This window comes from Mercenaria mercenaria, chromosome 4 (assembly GCF_021730395.1).
Source record: "Mercenaria mercenaria strain notata chromosome 4, MADL_Memer_1, whole genome shotgun sequence".
NCBI classification, from domain to species: domain Eukaryota; kingdom Metazoa; phylum Mollusca; class Bivalvia; order Venerida; family Veneridae; genus Mercenaria; species Mercenaria mercenaria.
Genome location: NC_069364.1, coordinates 19,184,237 through 19,201,735, shown reverse-complemented (window position 1 = coordinate 19,201,735; position 17,499 = coordinate 19,184,237). Strand labels below are relative to the sequence as shown.

Here is a 17,499-nt window from a genome sequence, read left to right as displayed (position 1 = left end):
ACCTATAAAATAACTGCTTTTTAACTCCGGCAAATTCAACATGGGTCTGGTCAGACTCTGTTCTGCAATTTCAAAATGCTTGCCTTTAAGATTCCGGAACTAGTTCATAATCTTTCAAAATTAAATTTTTGACATAATCACAATTTGAGCTTTACAGACAGCTGTGTATCAACTTCACGGGCTTTGCCAATTAATGAAGACTCCAATTTTCCTTAGGATTTTTAAGGTTTTCAGCTATTTTCTCAAAATGCATGAAATATTTGTCAACTTCTTTTTCTTGAAAAGGTGAAACTAACCTGATATGTTTGGTGACATCAAAGTGAGAAGGATTTCGAGGGTCTGAACTTCTACTTGCCAATTTTAACTTTTTCATTTCAAATTCATATTGCATTCGTTTTTCTTCTTTCTCTATCCCTCTCTCTTTCTTCTCTCTCTCTTTCTTTCTTCTTTCTCTCTCTCCCTCTCTCTCTCCCTTTCTTTCCTTTCTCTTTCCCTCTCCATTTCTAACTGTTTCTGTTCTAACTGAAATTCCATCTTTAATTGCATTACTTTTAATCTTAAATCTGACTGAGTTTCAACAATAAGTGACTCAGAAGATAAATAACAAATGTCTTCCTCAATAAAATACTGAACAATAATATTCCTAATTTCTTGTTTGAGCATAGAAGACTGTACTTCAGAAATGTTATGATGCTTTGTAAGCAGAAGTAAATCAGATTTCTTTGCTAACTTGAACATCTCCTAGGATGGCCCAGCCACAAACTTGACAACATCAAACGTCAAATTGATAGCTGCTGGTATGTATACTGTGCCAAAAAAGTGTTCAAATACAAAATAATTTATAAATTTAGGCTAAAAAATCTAAATGAAATACTAGATTCAAAAGTATAACAGTCTATGGTTTTCCTCTCTTCAAAGATAACTTTTTAAATCCAGAAATGTTAATATGAATCCTTCAAATAATTCTTCAAAATATCAAATATTTAAACTGGTAATATTTAGATATAATGAAGAAATACAGGAAAGGTTCATAAACAATGAAGAAATACAGGAAAGGTTCATAAACATCTACAAGTTTTATACTCCAGGGTCTAGTTCTAATGTAAAACGTCAACCTTTGTTTTGCCTCAGGGGAAAAAGACATATACATAACATAATGTTGAATAGAAGAACAGTTGTAGCTTATCGACGTTTGTACTTGTAATGTATTGCAGATCGTCATTTTGGTAACAATTCACTGTAAAATCATATGTAAGATATTTAATTAATACAGTATCAGGTGATTTTTTGTTAAAACTACCAACATGTTCAAAGCTATATCTCATTCATATGTACATATTTGATTAAGGCAGATATGTTGAAATGGTACTTATTTTACTTTGAATAGTGTAATATGATAACGTATTTTATTGACAGTGAAACTAACTTTAATTATAGTCCATTGTAATCGAACTGGCGGGGCGGGGTTCTGCGACGGTCCACTGCATTATTGTGCAGGATATGTAGTATATTCGGCAACCTGATATTTTATCTGGTTATCTACCTTACACCTTACCATTTTTTGCATAAGCCAGAGATTAACCTCGCCCCGCCAGGTCAAATAATACGCACTATAGGTGATCTAATAAAGTATAGAATGGCTACCAAGCATTTGACCAAAATTATCATTTAAGTGAGTTAAAGCTATCAAAATATGAGCAATATGAAGGCTTTAGCTAGTTTGTATGACAATTTTGGAATAATTTCATTTATCCGATTTAAATGCCTGTCACCTATAATATTACATTATTTTGGAATTGCTTCCCTTTTGATGTTCCAAATTGGCTGGTAATGATTTCCCATACGTTTTACCTAGTCTCAGTATTTAAACTACGGTCATAATACTATTCCACTAGTGAAGAGTGAGTGGGTATCGCCAGAAATAAACGAAAACAATAATTTAAGCCTACAGATATTACGATTCAAAGATATCTGATTTCTAGTAAATGATTACTTGATCTTTGTTTTCTTTATTGCAAACATGCTGAAATAATTCTTTAGAAATGATTAGAAGTTCTTAAGAATATGTTCTAATATGATGGATGGACAAAGTTCATAAATTTGGCATTTTTTTCAGTATGTAAAAATCATGTATCATTTTGTAACAACGAAGCAATATATTATTTATTTCATGTAATAAAAGATTACATTTGTGAATAGATTCGTCACCATCCAAATGAACAACTTACCCAAAAATATATAGAGATCCCCCTCTAGTGGTATTTAAGCTTGTTTGAGCCTTAGCATCCGAAAAAAAAAACACTTGCAGTCTCCGGGTCACAGTGACCTTGATCTATTGTTCGCAAAAACAAATCGAATCTTTCTTTAAGTAGTGCTTAGTAATAATAATATAATATATTGATAAGTTTGAAAGCTTATAATAAGCTATATTACTTGGCGAGTCCAGAAAGGAAACATGTTGACATATGGACGTATAGATGTACGGACGGACGGACACCGCGATTTCATAATACGACCTGTTATTTCAAAACCCGGGTTTATAAAATTGATGCTCTGTCTTCTACAAAGGCATTGAGTACATGTACATTTGTTCTTAGCTCTTAATGTTAGTTTTTATATGAATTTACAAGGTATATTTTGTATGTTTTGGCCCATGCCTTCTGTTGCCACTGTGCGTTAGGTATTTACCTGGCGGGATATTTTTATATTTGCACTGTCCTGTAAATTTGGAACATGGCGGGACTTAAGAGTTAGGCTATTGCTTCATAAACCGGTTTAAGCTCGCATGTGTTTTTTTCTTTTTGCCACTGATTGTTTTAAGACGGTGCCCGGCTGTGTTATTGTCGTGTGCGTCCGTCCGTGTCGTGTACAGGGGGAGGTGGGGGCTGTGTTTCTAAAACATGGTTTCACTGAATCACGTCAGTACTTACAGAGAACATAGAAGTCGTTCGGACAAGGTCAGTACTTACAGAGAACATAGAAGTCGTCCGGACAAGGTAATTTGAAAGTTAGACAGTCAACTAACGAATGTGGTGTTGGGTGTCACAACATTACGAATGTTGCAGTGGGAGTGCACTTTTCAACTATGTCAAGTTTAGACTTGATCTCTTTATCCAGCATATAATCGTGCTTCGTATAGAAGCAGTAGTGTGTCCTATAACATAACATACCTTTTTTAGATGATAGTGCTCTTGTTCTTAACTCAAGCGCTAAACACGCTCTATAATAAACTGGATTAAAAGATAAATTCATTATTTTCGTGACTATTATTACACTCAATGTCAATTGATATTTGTTTTCAAACAGAAAATTAAGTATTAAGGAATTCACGGATGTTTCAAAGTTTGCTATCAATAGCCGAGTCATTCTTGACTTTTAACTTACTAGTACACGTATATAAATTTGAGATCATAACTATCGCGTGCATCAAACAGATATAACGTTGAAAAATGAATGACCCTTGAACTATACATACATTTTGTTTGTTATAAACACATAATTTAAGAAACATACTTTTAATATGTTAGTGTTGTTGTTCTTCATTGCCAAATGCAGAACAGAGTTTTTATTCTTAGCTGTCACGTTTACAGTAGTAGCAGGATTCTGAAGAAGTATCTCGAACACCTCCAAACTGCCGTAGTTGGCAGCAAAGAGAAGGGGCGTCATACCAACTTTGTCTGCCAAGTTTATATCAGCATGCCTGAAATATGCAGATAATGCCGGTAATATAATTAATTCTGTAGAAATACGTTTTGGGATTATTTCCCTGCCGAAGGCAAGTTACAATGATAAAGAATGTGTTTACAGTTGGTTTAAACAGTATTTTATCAACATAATTACATCTGTTACACTAAATTGTTAAATGTACAAACATATAGGATTGAGTAGAAAGCTGTAAGCTTTTTTTTGAAAACTCTCTCCGTATGTGTTTACAGTTATTATACAGAATCAGACAACATCGTTTATGGCTGTTCACGAATAAAAACAACCACTTAATTCTAAGTTACAATTAATACTGTGAACTACTCTATTGTCCAATTACCGTGCGGCAAAAGGTTGACAATATTATTATTTCCAATACATTTTATTTACTTTGATTAAATATCAACACTGTACAGTTTCAAACTACTAATTAGTCAAGCGTAACAAGGGCGAAATGGCCGCAGACTTTTAAAATTAATTCGTATCAAAAGATGGAAAATTATAACATTTAAGCTAATTGGGACTTCAAAAATGTGTTCGTATCTACCGATTATTCGTATGAAGCGAGTTCGCTATTACCGAAATAATTTTACAAAGGTATCAGATACATGTATGACCTTAGACGGAAAGAAAATAGAATAAAAGAAATACTTATACATGTATATAAGAAAATCCACGGTACGGGAAGAAATAAATTAAACGGGTTATTACAAAATAACCAACTCCTCTGCGGGTATTTAAAAGAATTTAATCTTTAACCGGTTTCATACAATTATAATAATCAGGAGGTTATGTCTAACGTCGGTGTTGTAACAAGGGTCGTCAAATATATTGCCGAATGTTAATGACATAACAACATTCTCTTACGTTTGTAAATAGGAGGGGTAGGTCTATCTGTTGTGTGGCGGACAGAAGTATACTGTTGAACATTATATCCTAACAACTTGTCACAAACTGATATACGGGTCTCAAAGTATCTGTAGTATAAAATAGAAAAAAGTGGAAACTTCGCAGGTCGCTCAACACGACAAAAACGAAAATGTTGCAGGCTCGGTTTGATTGAGCCTGTTCATGGACGGTAGTGGAAATGCATTCTACCGTCCACGCCCTCTAGCCCCGGATTGAGCAGAACTCAACATTTACACGTGCTAAAAGTCATAAAGCTATTTAGAAAGACATTTTAGTTATTGAGATAAATGTCAAAATACCTCCCATGTTTTTAAACATTTTCCATCTACATTTCATTAACTTCGGTTCAGTAATAAAGAAGTTAATATTTTTTAAACTTCAGAAATTTATGTGTTTATCTCCAACACCACTGTAACGGGCCTTAAATTGTCCAATGTATTTTCCAGCGGTAATAGTCCGAGTTCGCGTCGTGTTGTGACGCACGTGTAAAATTCAATATTTGGCGGGACATAACCATTTAAATTGACCAAATATGCTTAGCGCACACCACATTACCCACTGACAGAAGGTTATTTTATTCTAATCTTTGTAGAAATTAAATTTGCGCGATCGAGATAAGAAGTTTATTTGTTAGAATTTTGTATATTTTTAATTATGATTTTATTTTGTACCTTTTTGTTCATTCTAAAGAATTTTGTATAAGGTTTACTTTTCAGCAAGCTATTAGTTGGTTTCTAGTTGTCAGGCTAATTTATTGAATTTTTCTGACTTTTGTAAATTATTTTTTTCGAAAGAGGAATCTAAGATGTTTCATTTGTATTAGTTGTAAAATTAATATTGAAAATTGTGTAACGTGATATTTAGCAAGTATTTTCCTCCTAAACCGTATTTATTATTTGTTTCGTTGTAAATAATGGAACGCCGGTACTGCATTGCATTGTATTGTATGTTATACTATAAATGTATGGTTTTACAAGTATAGTACCGTATATTTAATACATGTATTAATTGCAATTTAAAAATATTGTGTGGCAGTGCATTGAGTAACTATAAAGTGTCTGTTTTGTTACATGGTAGTCGATAATACAGAGTTATCGCTCATACCAGATATTGTATAATGTTTAATTCGTATTGCATTATGTTAATTTGTGGTTGAAAACAAAAACAGCTGCAGTTAATCATCCTCTTATTTATAATTTTGCAGCATAATTTTCTCATATCTTTATCATACTTTAACTTTAGTTAGTCTAGTAAGTAAGTAACATGAGAATTGATAGAAGTATCAAGTGACGTATTGTATTCAAGTGAGGTATGAACTTAATAGCACGCATACTTTGTATAACTAGCACGTATTATTAATGAGGTGTAGCAGTTTGTACTTTTATTTGTATTTGCTATGGTGATTACCATATAATATATATTTTAGCTTCTTCCACCAGACGACACTTTTCCTGGTGATTTCACGACCGGGAAGAGATATATCCGTGGTTTTTACACCTCGCCTGGATGTGAATTCCCTGCGCTGAGACTCTACGTTCCATGGTTTGGCCTTAACCGCCAAGCTGTTGATCTTTGTAAACGACTGAGATAGCTCAGGGATACAACCACCGGATATGGGGAGCCAGAATGGCATCAACGCTTTTGCAATTTGATTGGACAGTATTTTAAATGTGTTAAATCTTTAACGTGCCACTCTATTCAAGTGGAACTGAAACATCTGTTAAACGTCACTTTGAAACTGTATTAAAAATATCGGACTCGAATAAGCCTGTAAATATTGTAATGAGTATCAAATTGTTCGTATAGTTTCTGTCCCCGGTTCGACCATCCTGTCACACAACTATATGCGATAAGTGCGGTAGTATTCGGATGCGTTTATCAAAGCGGAATGTTCATACTTGAATATACGGTAGCACATGTATAACCTCAAAATATACAAAACCTAACTTAGTACCAATATATTTTCGTTTCAATATGTTAGGTCACATGAAAAACGTAGTGAAAATAATAGCGTTTTGTAAAATTTAAATTGTCACGAGTCACATATATCTGTAAGTTTGGGTCAGATTCCTTGAAAACTGCAAGAGGAGTTATCTGAAGAAACCTTTCAATAGCATGTTGCAATTTGTAAAAGCTCAGGGGGGCACAACTCCTAAATCGCGCATGATATGGCACGTTCAGTGAATCAGATAAAAACGCGCCGTTGGTCGTAAATTTCTATATGAAATATTTTGACAATACTCATGACAAATGACATACATGAAACTAAGGATGTGCGTTTTAAACGTTGAATTACCAATCTTTTATTATTTCAACAAAAGTTATATACGTCTCCCGCCTATGAACATTGCATGATATACAACATCTTCTACAAAGACTTAGGGAGCAATATACTTACAACGTATATAACCATATACATACAATCTATGTAAAAACATTATGTAGTTTGAAAATATCTGGAAATCTACAGCTGGTGAATGGTTTCAAATATAATATATATTGTTTAAAATTTAATGTGATTTTATTTTTAAATTGGAAAGAAAACATTATTACAAGTATAATGTATGCAATTAATATACAAATGGATTGCATTACATTTTCATTATGATACTAATGAAACGTGATTTTAAATTACACAACAAAGGAAGTAAATGCCAGTGTTGGTCCATGCAGAACTGCACTACATATCTTATTATTGCAATAATAATGGTGCTGCATTTACCTTTATTATATGTTCTAAAATAACCTCAGTTTCATTGGCCGAAACCGCGCATCAGCTTTCAAAATGTATATTTTATGTTTAATGGTTAGTGGGTTTTCCCCATTAAATATGACTTTCTGAAAATGGAATAGAAGTTTCACACAGTCATTTTAACTTTCAAACATTAAATTTGTTGCAACAAATATTTGTTCATATGATAAAACAGTTATTGACTCTTGAGCCATTGAATATGATGTGATATTCGCCTCGGTCAATATTATCCTGTTCCGGTGATCAATAATTGTTAATAGATTTTATACAAATAATCTATCTTTTACATGATTTCATTTTTACGTTAGTGGGAAAACTGATAAAAGACACATGTATAGTATTTCTTTTTAAAAAAGGGTAGTGATTTCATGCCCTAACAAAAAAAACTTAAGTCGGGTGCCTATGATCTTGACCTTTGCACCGAACACATTTTCTTTTAATGGGGAATATTTATATTAAGTTATTTGAATATACATTTTTGAATGAAACTTTACAGAACAGACAAAAAATACCCATATTTTTTATCTCTCTAGGTGACCTTGACCTTGATCTGGGGGTCAGAGTCTAAAATGCAATACATCATTTTGTTATTGTTACTGTTTGTGTCAAGTTACTTAAAAGTTCATCCATGCAAAGTAAAGGTACTGACAAGACCAGAAAAATGACATGTTTTGTTTGACATCTAAATGTGCATTTAACCTTTGATAAAAGGTGGCTCGGTCTCGCAAGTGACATATCTTTTTATTATTGGAAACAAGTGATTTTGAAATCCCTTGACAAATGGTATATTGTATAGTTATGGTCCATACATGAAACTGATGCTCTAAAACTGTGACCTCTTAAAGTGACCTTGACCTTGGAGCAAAGGTTCTGGGTCTTGCTAATGACACTTCGTCTCATTATGTGGACTATTTGTGCAAAAGTATTTCAAAATATCTTCATGAATAAGTTATGCACCGGACAAGAAACATACCGTGTTAACATTTTACCTCTAAGTATGTCCTTGGCCTTGAAGATATTGATCTGGATCTTGTGCAAGACAAGTCTTCTCATCATGGGGATCATTTGTGCCGTTTTATTTCAATATCTCTTGATGAATGTCTGAATATTTGACCAGACATGAAACAGATCTTGTAAACATTTGACCTTGACCATGAAGTTAGGGGACTTGATCTTGTGCTTGACACATTGCCGTATTAAGGGACCATTTGTGCTAAGTTATATCAAAATCACTTTATTGATAGCCGAGTTAAGGTCCGGACACGAAATATGACGGACGGACGGACGGACAGAAGGACGCACCTAATTTCTATGCCCCCTTCTTTTCTTCGAAAAAGGCGGGTCACAATAAAGTCAATGTGATGTATGCTTGTCAATGTACTTTTACATTGTGTAAGACTGGCTATATAAAATAAGAATAAAAACACGTGAAATAGGAAACATTACTATATATACAACTCAATGTATGAAAAGTGACACAAACAGACTTCCGATTTTTCTTAAGGTTTCGATGGAGGCCTTGAGAAACAAAAATCAAACAACACCAAATCATAGAAAGAAAGAGTTGTTTTACATGAAAATTGAACAGCATGTAAAACATGTATATTACTTTACGAAACAAGTGTCAGTATACCGATATAAACATTGAATTCCGGAAAAGGGCTGCCTAAATGGGCTCCACTTCCGGACAGTTAAACGCCTTTAAAAACTCACCATTTTCAAATAACTGTTACACATGTTTGTTTTGATGCATTTGCAATAGCGTGCGAGTGGTGAAATTTCACGTAACAAGGTGGAACATAGTTTTCAGCAATTGTTTATCTTTTTTTTTTACAAATGGCATTCATTTTCAAAGGGAGACAACTTTTTCTCAAAGATTACTTAAAATAATCGGAAAAAGTTGTTTCCCTTTGAAAATGAATGCCATTTGTACTTAAAATAATCGGGAACAGTTGTCTCCCTTTGAAAATGAATGCCATTTGTAAAGAAATAAAGATAAACAATTGCTGAAAACTGTGTTCCACCTTGTTATGCGAAATTTCACCACTCGCACGCTATTGCAAATGCATCAAAACGAACATGTGTAACTGTTCTTTGAAAATGGTGAGTTTTTAAAGGCGTTTAACTGTCCGGAAGTGGAGCCCCTTTAGGCAGCCCTTTTCCGGAATTCAATGTTTATATCAGTATACTGACACTTGTTTCGTAAAGTAATATACATGTTTTACATGCTGTTCAATTTTCATGTCAAACAACTCTTTCTTTCTATGATTTGGTGTTGTTTGATTTTTGTTTCTCAAGGCCTCCATCGAAACCTTAAATTCATTAATAAAAAATATGTACAATACAAATATTTTTATTATGTCTTCAATTATCGATAATTATCTACAATAAAATGTGTGCAATTATGCACTTAATTGTGACCGGATATTTCAATGTTGTTTTAACGCGTGTAATTAGGGGTTAAATGCCACAGTTGCCTATATGTAAATAGGGAAAACATTTTCCTACGGACATAATTTCTTTAAACTTTGTGTTCTGTTTGAGAATCAAGTTCAAAACGGAAATATTTATTAAAAGTCATAGCTACACAGGCTTGGTATTGAATTATCTGCCCTTGAAAATACTAAAAAATTCAGTTTTCAAAGACAAATAATTCTAGATCAAAGCAAGAGAACTGTGCGTTTTAATTTTTATTTCGGTTTCTGACTTCAATTGCAGTCAGTACGCAAGTTTTCAAGAAATTCGGTCCATGGGAAAGAACAGGCCTTTGCGGTATCATTTTGTCATGTTCATAGTTAAGGACATTTGCAACAGTCTCTATATTGACATGGGGCAAAAATTTTCTTACAGAAAGAATTTCTTCTTTAACCTTTTTTTTTACTGACAGCGAATCAAATAAAAAAAGAAATACATTCAGAAAAAAGGAACCCAGCCTTAGTCATGACCCTTGAACGTCGGAAAATACTGAAAAAAATCTACTTTCAAGGGAAGATAATTCAAGATAAAGCCTGGGTACCTATGATTTTTGATACATATTTTCCGTTTCAAACTTGATTCTCAGTCAGTACACAGAGTTAAAATAAGTTCTCTTAGTAGGAAAACTTTTGCCCTATATACATAGGCATTTACCCTTAATCGACAACTTTTGCCCATTTATGTTGAGGCATAAGTAAAATGATACACGTGATATAAACGTTTCATCTAATATTTCATTTGTTAAAAATTTACAGTATGTTTTGTCATCAAAAATTTGTTTATATATTTTAGGTAAACAGTATTTATAATTGGGGTAAATAACATTTGTTAAAAACATACATTTTTCCACTGTTAAAATTTACTTTGAATTGTACGAAAATGTAAATTCGTACATTCAAGAACCCACATCTAAAAACAAAACTAGATCAGTTTTTTTAATTTTCAAAACTTAATCATGATTAGCTGCTTTTCGAACATAGGTTTGACATTTCACTTTTCGCATGTGCAAACAACATTTTTGTGTTATCCAACAGTTAAACATTTTAAACAGGAAAATTAGCTTCAAACTACTAAACAAATAAAGTAAATTACGATTTAACCATTTTGATAAGGACACAAACAATTCAATTTCATAGCTTTTGTAATTTGTTTTTCTATTACATAACATTTTGTATTTCGAAACAGAAATCTTAAACAACATTAGAAATAATTAAGCCCATTGCTGCAAATGAGGTGTTTGAAAGTCAGCAAATATAATGTTAATTTGTATCAAACTTAATCAGATATCTTACATTATACACACTAAAGAAAATCAAATGTATTCTCAATGTAAAGAATGAAATGGCGACAAGAACAAGCCCAGTTACTTCTCACTGGATTTAAACCGAAGCTAAAAAAATTATATGTTCTCTTAAACGTCTTGGTCCTAATTATGATTTTGCCCACATTATTCCCTGTTTTGAAGTATATTCTCGTATAAAGGCTTATTCAGTGTTGTTATATTTTCTTGTCCTTTATATATGTATATGTAACAGACTTCCGCTTACACCGGTGCTAGGGGACGTGAGAGGTGTTGCACATTTCATTACGACTCAAAAACAGAATAAATCAAACTTAGTCTGCTGTTATTCTGCTTGGTTGTGTTCTATCTTTTTACAAGTTTTGTTAGTATTACATGTTCGTTTTTACATGTTATTGTTTCTATTGCATTAAAGTTGGGCGTACACATCAACATAAAATATCCTGACGAATTCATGATATTTGGCAGAATCGTCCGAAAGGGTAAAACATGTAATATGCAAAATGTGGTTAATGTTTCTTATTGTTTCCTGAGGAAAAAAGTACAAATTCTAGTTTAAGATTTGCATTTGATAAATATTGGGACATTTCAACTACCTGAAACAACAGAAACAATAGGCAAGTTTTAAAACAACGCGTAGCTTCGGACTGTACCTATTTTCAATCTTTCTTGACTGCGCAACCAAGATAGGCAAAATGATGTAATAATAATTTCATAAACTTGCAATTCTAATGAAGTTTTTCAAACTATGTACTTGTCAAGGCAAACTTTTAACAAATTTAATATAACTGTGCTTTTGTTTAATTCTTACCTAGACAAAATGTTTTATACGTATGCTTAAATAATGCTAAAAGGATAAACAGGAACATCAAATTCATAAATATTCCCAGCAAAAATCTGACATGCATTAAGAACTTAGTGAGCAGAAATGAGTATAAATGATGAGTTATTAAAGTTTTAAACAAATACATTAGTGACAAAAAGCAACCACCTTTAAGCATAGTTTAGTTACTAAGTGGAAAAGGTTTTCAGTATTAAGGTTACTATGGCCTTGACATTCGACATACTCAACCAAAATAAATGGGTTCCTCAACTAACAACATAGGCATTTATCTTATGAAGTTTGACGACTTGAGGCCAAAATGTTCAACAGTGTATGAGTGGAAACTGTTTTCTATCACAAGATCAACAAGACCCTTGACCTTGACCTAGTGACCCCTAGAAAAAGACCAGGGAGCATTTGTGACTGCGTGGTCAAGGTCGCTGACTTCAAATCACTTGCCCCTCACCGTTGTGAACTCGAGTCTAACTTGGGGCGTTGAATTTGTCTTGTGAGGAGGCCAGACGATTATCCTACGAAATTCTAAGACTGTTTGACCTTTGACCAAATAATTTGGAACTTCTACCTTTTGACCATCAAAACAATAGAGATTATTAGCATCTTATAAGGTTTGACGGCTGTAGGCAAATACGTTCTTTAGTTATTGAGTGGAAATAATTTTTGATTTAAAGGTCTCTGAAACATTCACCTTTGAATTACCCACCAAAAACTAGGAGTCATTCACAGAAAACAAACATTATCCTATAGAATTTGACGTCTGTAGTCCTAAGCGTTCTTCAGTTATCAATTGAAATACAATTTTCAGCTCAAGATCACCGCGAACTTAGTAACTAAAACCAAAGGAGTCGTTGACTAGTCACGACCGACCTTCTTCCAACTTTTAGAGTCCTGCTCAGAAACTTTCTTTAATTATGAATCGAAAACAAAGGGAACGGACAAAGGACCGACCGGACGGATGGTCTGATTACTGTATGCCCTTTCGAGCCTTTCGAACTTAGGTTGCCTGTCCCGACCAACATGCTTTGATAAAAGGACCAGCCAGAATGGCTCCAATATATCGTTGGACTTAGCTTAGATATTAAGTAGTTATTTAACCATTTTTACCGAATTCCAAACATTAAAGGAATAGCACTGCATTTTGACCTATAACCTATGGCTCTGACTGGCTAGGTTCGTACCAGGCTTGTCTTATCTATCAATGTACATTTGTATCATTCGTAATGACGTCATGACGTAATATGACAATATGAAGACTATACCCGAGTCTATCTGTAAAACATAAAAAGCAAGCACGTTTTACTTACTTATTTATGAGTTCAGTTGCTATATCACTGTAGTTCAGTAATGCAGCTATATGCAGTGCTGATCTTCCTTCATCATCCTTGTTGTCCACGCCTGTCAGACTTTTTTCAAGTATTGATGAAAGTAATTTCATACTTCTGCCAATGACAAAGTAGTGAAGCAAGTGGTATTTAGTTTTGTCATACATTTCATAAATGTCCTCTAAAGAAAGTAGCAGTATGGGATTCACATAGAGTTCAAAGTACGTCTGCTCCAGTAAGAGACGCTCTTTCTACGAATAAAGGAAACATATATGAAACATCATTATGTTCAAAGCATATCAATGTTTCGTATGAAATCAAACAAATCCATACAAGTCATGATTATATTTCATTTAAGTTTTATGGATTTCATAACTGTTACAGGCATACATTGTTTTGAAGCTGTAATAAGTAAAAGTCTGACATATACGATAGACGCAAACCCCGCTTCAGTTAGGAAGTTTAATAAATCTAATTGTTATGCCTAGTTTGTACTTCTCATAAAAGCTCCTACCTTACACTATTTTACTCCTAGGCACTACTCCTACTTATCTTGTAGGACATGGTAATTCTTACGTACGACTTCCTAACTTCTGCATACGATTAACAAACTCCAACCTTTGCAACACGATTTATTATCTTCCTATGTACGACATTAATAACTCCTATGTACGACGAAACAGCTACTACGTAGAAACATTCTTTGTTTCATATAAACTATCATCAATGCAGATGTACGCATCTTGAAAGAACAACACTGTTTTTTTTTGTTTTTTTTTATTAAAATTATTATTAACATTTACAAAACAACATGTGTACATTTCAACAAGTTTCGTTTTACAAATTTGCATTGTTTTTCAACATATATCATCCAAAAATATCTAGGTCAGTTCAGGTAGATATATTAAAAATATATATATATATAATATTAGAAATTCTCTATAAACTTATTTATAAATGTACCTCTTTCTCGTTTATATTTTAAGTACTGTTTAATCAGAAAGATGTTGACAATGTTTAATTCTTTTGAACGTTGATTACTTAAGAAAAAGGATTTGTATATACAAAAACTTGCTACAGTTAAAATTATATTGAATTCAAAGTAATGGCTGTTGTCAAAGTTGTATCCTAGAACAACACTTTTTAAGTTCTCTATATTTCTATGAATACCAAGTGACTTAAAGGTATTCGATACTCTGTTCCAAAAAGGTCTTATCAAATGACAGTCAACAAAGAAGTGTTCTAAATTGTCTGGTATTTTTCAAAAACTACAATTAGGATTTTCGTTAATTTTCCATTTACACATGTTTTCACCATTGGCAATACTATTATTAACCAATTTGTATCGAAACTGTCTATATCTATTATCAATAGACATATTCAATTGTGAGTAAAGTTTGTTCCATGGTATTTTGAGACCAAACTTGCTTTCCCAAAATGAATGCAAATATGGTTTCGAGACTCTTTTCTGCAAAAGTGTATTGTATATCGCTTTGTTATTCAAGGATTCTAGTTTTAGTGTTGAAAAAGGAAGAAGTTTTGGATTTACTTTAACGCGGGTGCGTTTTGACTCTTCTATTTGAATTTTCTTCAACCATAATTTTGGTATTGCGTTCTTTAAAGTAGTTATCTCAGATATCCAGTTAGATCGGTTTTTTAATTTGTCTAAAATAGTATTTTCGCTAATTTTGCCATTGTTATCAATGATGTCATTTAAGAAAACTATGTCCAAGTTTATCCAATTGTTAAACAATACAGTTTTATTTTTATATTTAATTAGCTCATTACCCCAAATAATTTCTTGACGTACATAAAATGTTTTTGGTAGCTTTTTGTTTATATTTCTGAAAGATATCCAGTTGCTAATAATATTCTTATAAAATTCAGGAATTTTATAAATGTTATTTGGCAGACTTTTTATTGAGTTTGAATTCATATGGAATACTACAAAGTTTTTACCAAAGTTGTCAAAATAATATTTTGGGATTACTTTCCAATTAGCTTTTTCTGATGATAGTAGTGATTTAACCCACTTTATCTGTAACATGACTGTGAAACTTTCTAGATCAATCATGTTAATGCCACATTCTTCAGTTGAATTAATCAGTATACTTCTTTTGATTTTTTCTCTCTTATTCCCCCATAGGAAGTTAAAAAACAAAGTGTTCAATTTGTTCATTGTATTATTAGGTAAGTATATTGATTGTAGCAAATAAGTAAATTTTGGGAGTAGGATAGATTTTATAACGGTTACTTTACCATAAAACGTTAATTTTCTTTTATTCCATTGGTTGATGAGTTTTTGGCACAATTCTATTTTAGATCCCCAATTTAACTGTTTTCTTCCATTTAATTTCACCTACAATTTCATTTGAAAGTTTAGATTTGCCTATCCACATTCGTTCAGTTTTATTTATATTTAGTGATAATCCTGAATATTTTCCGAACGTTTTGATAGTAGAAATAGCGTTTTCAATATCTGCCTTGTTTCTTACAAACAAACTAGTGTCATCAGCAAGTTGTGTTAGTTTTAGGTTGAACACTTCATTTTGAACTTTAACAGGAATACCGGAGATGTTAGTATTGTCGCGTATTTTATTTGCTCAGACCTCGGCAACAATGATGACAAGAAGAGAAGAGATGCTGCAGCCTTGACGAAGGCCCCGTGTAAGCTTCAATAACCAACCAATATTTAATATATATGAAATTATGTTATTGTAAAGCGAGTGTATCCAGTTTATGAACATAGGTTTAAAATGGAATCTCTTTAATGTTTCAAACAAAAATTCATGATTAATTGTATCAAAAGCTTTGCGAAAATCGAGGAAAAGGATAGCACCATCTATGTCGGTTTCTTCGCAAAAGTCTATAATATCAGATAATGTTGTTTCCTATAAAACGATTTTTTATGTAACCTTGTTGATCTAAATTTATACTAGAAGGTAAAACTTTTTGTAATCGAAGTGCTAAAACTTTGGTAAGTAGTTTATAATCGTTATTTAAAAGTTATATGAGGCGGTAGTTTTCTATGTTTGTCGGGTCGCCTTTTTTATATAAAAGCGAAATTATGCCTATTTTTTGAGTTTCTGACAATGCTTTACTTGTATATGTTTCATTTAAACTGTCGACAAGAACGTGTTTTAAATATTATTCCAAAAAGTGACATAAAATTCAACAGATAACCCATCACATCCGGGACTTTTGTTTCTTTTCATTTCTGAAAGAGCTATTTCACATTCTTCAGGAGTGATTAGACCCTCACATGTATTTGCTTCATTTTCTGTGAGCGTTTTATCAAATCTTACAGTATCGAAATATTCTTCAATATTTTCATACTGGCAATTTTCTGTATACAAATCCCTATAAAATCTTACTTCTTCATTAAGGACATCTTCAAAGTCTGTGATTAATTTACCATTAACATTTAAAGCACTTAATAATTTTCGAGATTGTCTAGATTTTTCGAGCGAGTGAAAGTATTTTGTGTTACTTTCCCCTTCGTCAATGACCTGTACTCGGGATCTGACCTTTGCACCGTTAACCTTTATATCATATAATTTATCAATGTCAGTTTCTAGTTCTTTAATTCGTTTTAAAGTAATATCACAGTTATTTTGTTCATATAATATATTTAAGTGTTTAAATTGCTTTTCTAATTCTGATAGGTAATCACGTTGTTGTTTTGCTTTTTTCTTTGAATATGCAATTGATTTCTTTTTAATTTCATATTTTAATATTTCCCAACGTATTCGGCTGTTTATATTTATTAGGCTAGCATCTTTTTCAATATCTTCTATTGTTTTAATTATCATTTTTTTTATATTCTATATAATTTAGAAGAGCGTTATTTATTTTCCGGTCCGCGTTTATTAGGTAGATTAATCTTAAGAGATATAGCTTGATGATCAGTGAATCTTATTTGTGCGGGTCTTATGTCCGTATCTGATACTAAAGTTGAAATGTTATTATCTATAAGCCAAAAGTCAATTCTGCTTTTTTCAAATCCATTTGTGCGTCTCCAGGTAAATTGGTTTTTATTGGGGTTTTTCATTTTCCAAATGTCGCACAAATTATGATTTTTTATAAATTTTACAAGATTTTCTGTCGGTTTGGATTTTATTCGTGTTACGTGATATTCTATCCGACATATTTAATGTGTCATTGAAGTCACCGCCAATGATTTTTAATCCATTTTATT

At 32.4% G+C, this 17,499-nt stretch overlaps 1 protein-coding gene across 1 annotated transcript in view; it reads right to left on the bottom strand.

The window, feature by feature from the left end:
• LOC123551122 (transient receptor potential cation channel subfamily A member 1 homolog) overlaps positions 1–13,520 on the bottom strand; it is a 136,838-nt gene extending 123,318 nt beyond the window's left edge. Inside the window, exons 1-2 of the mRNA XM_053542065.1 lie at positions 13,284–13,520; positions 3,514–3,700 (exon numbers count right to left, since the gene is read on the bottom strand). Of these exons, the coding sequence (XP_053398040.1) occupies positions 3,514–3,700; positions 13,284–13,468 (372 nt within the window). The 5' untranslated portion in view covers positions 13,469–13,520. The remainder of the gene's footprint in view (positions 1–3,513; positions 3,701–13,283) is intronic.
• Positions 13,521–17,499: the final 3,979 nt, after the last annotated feature.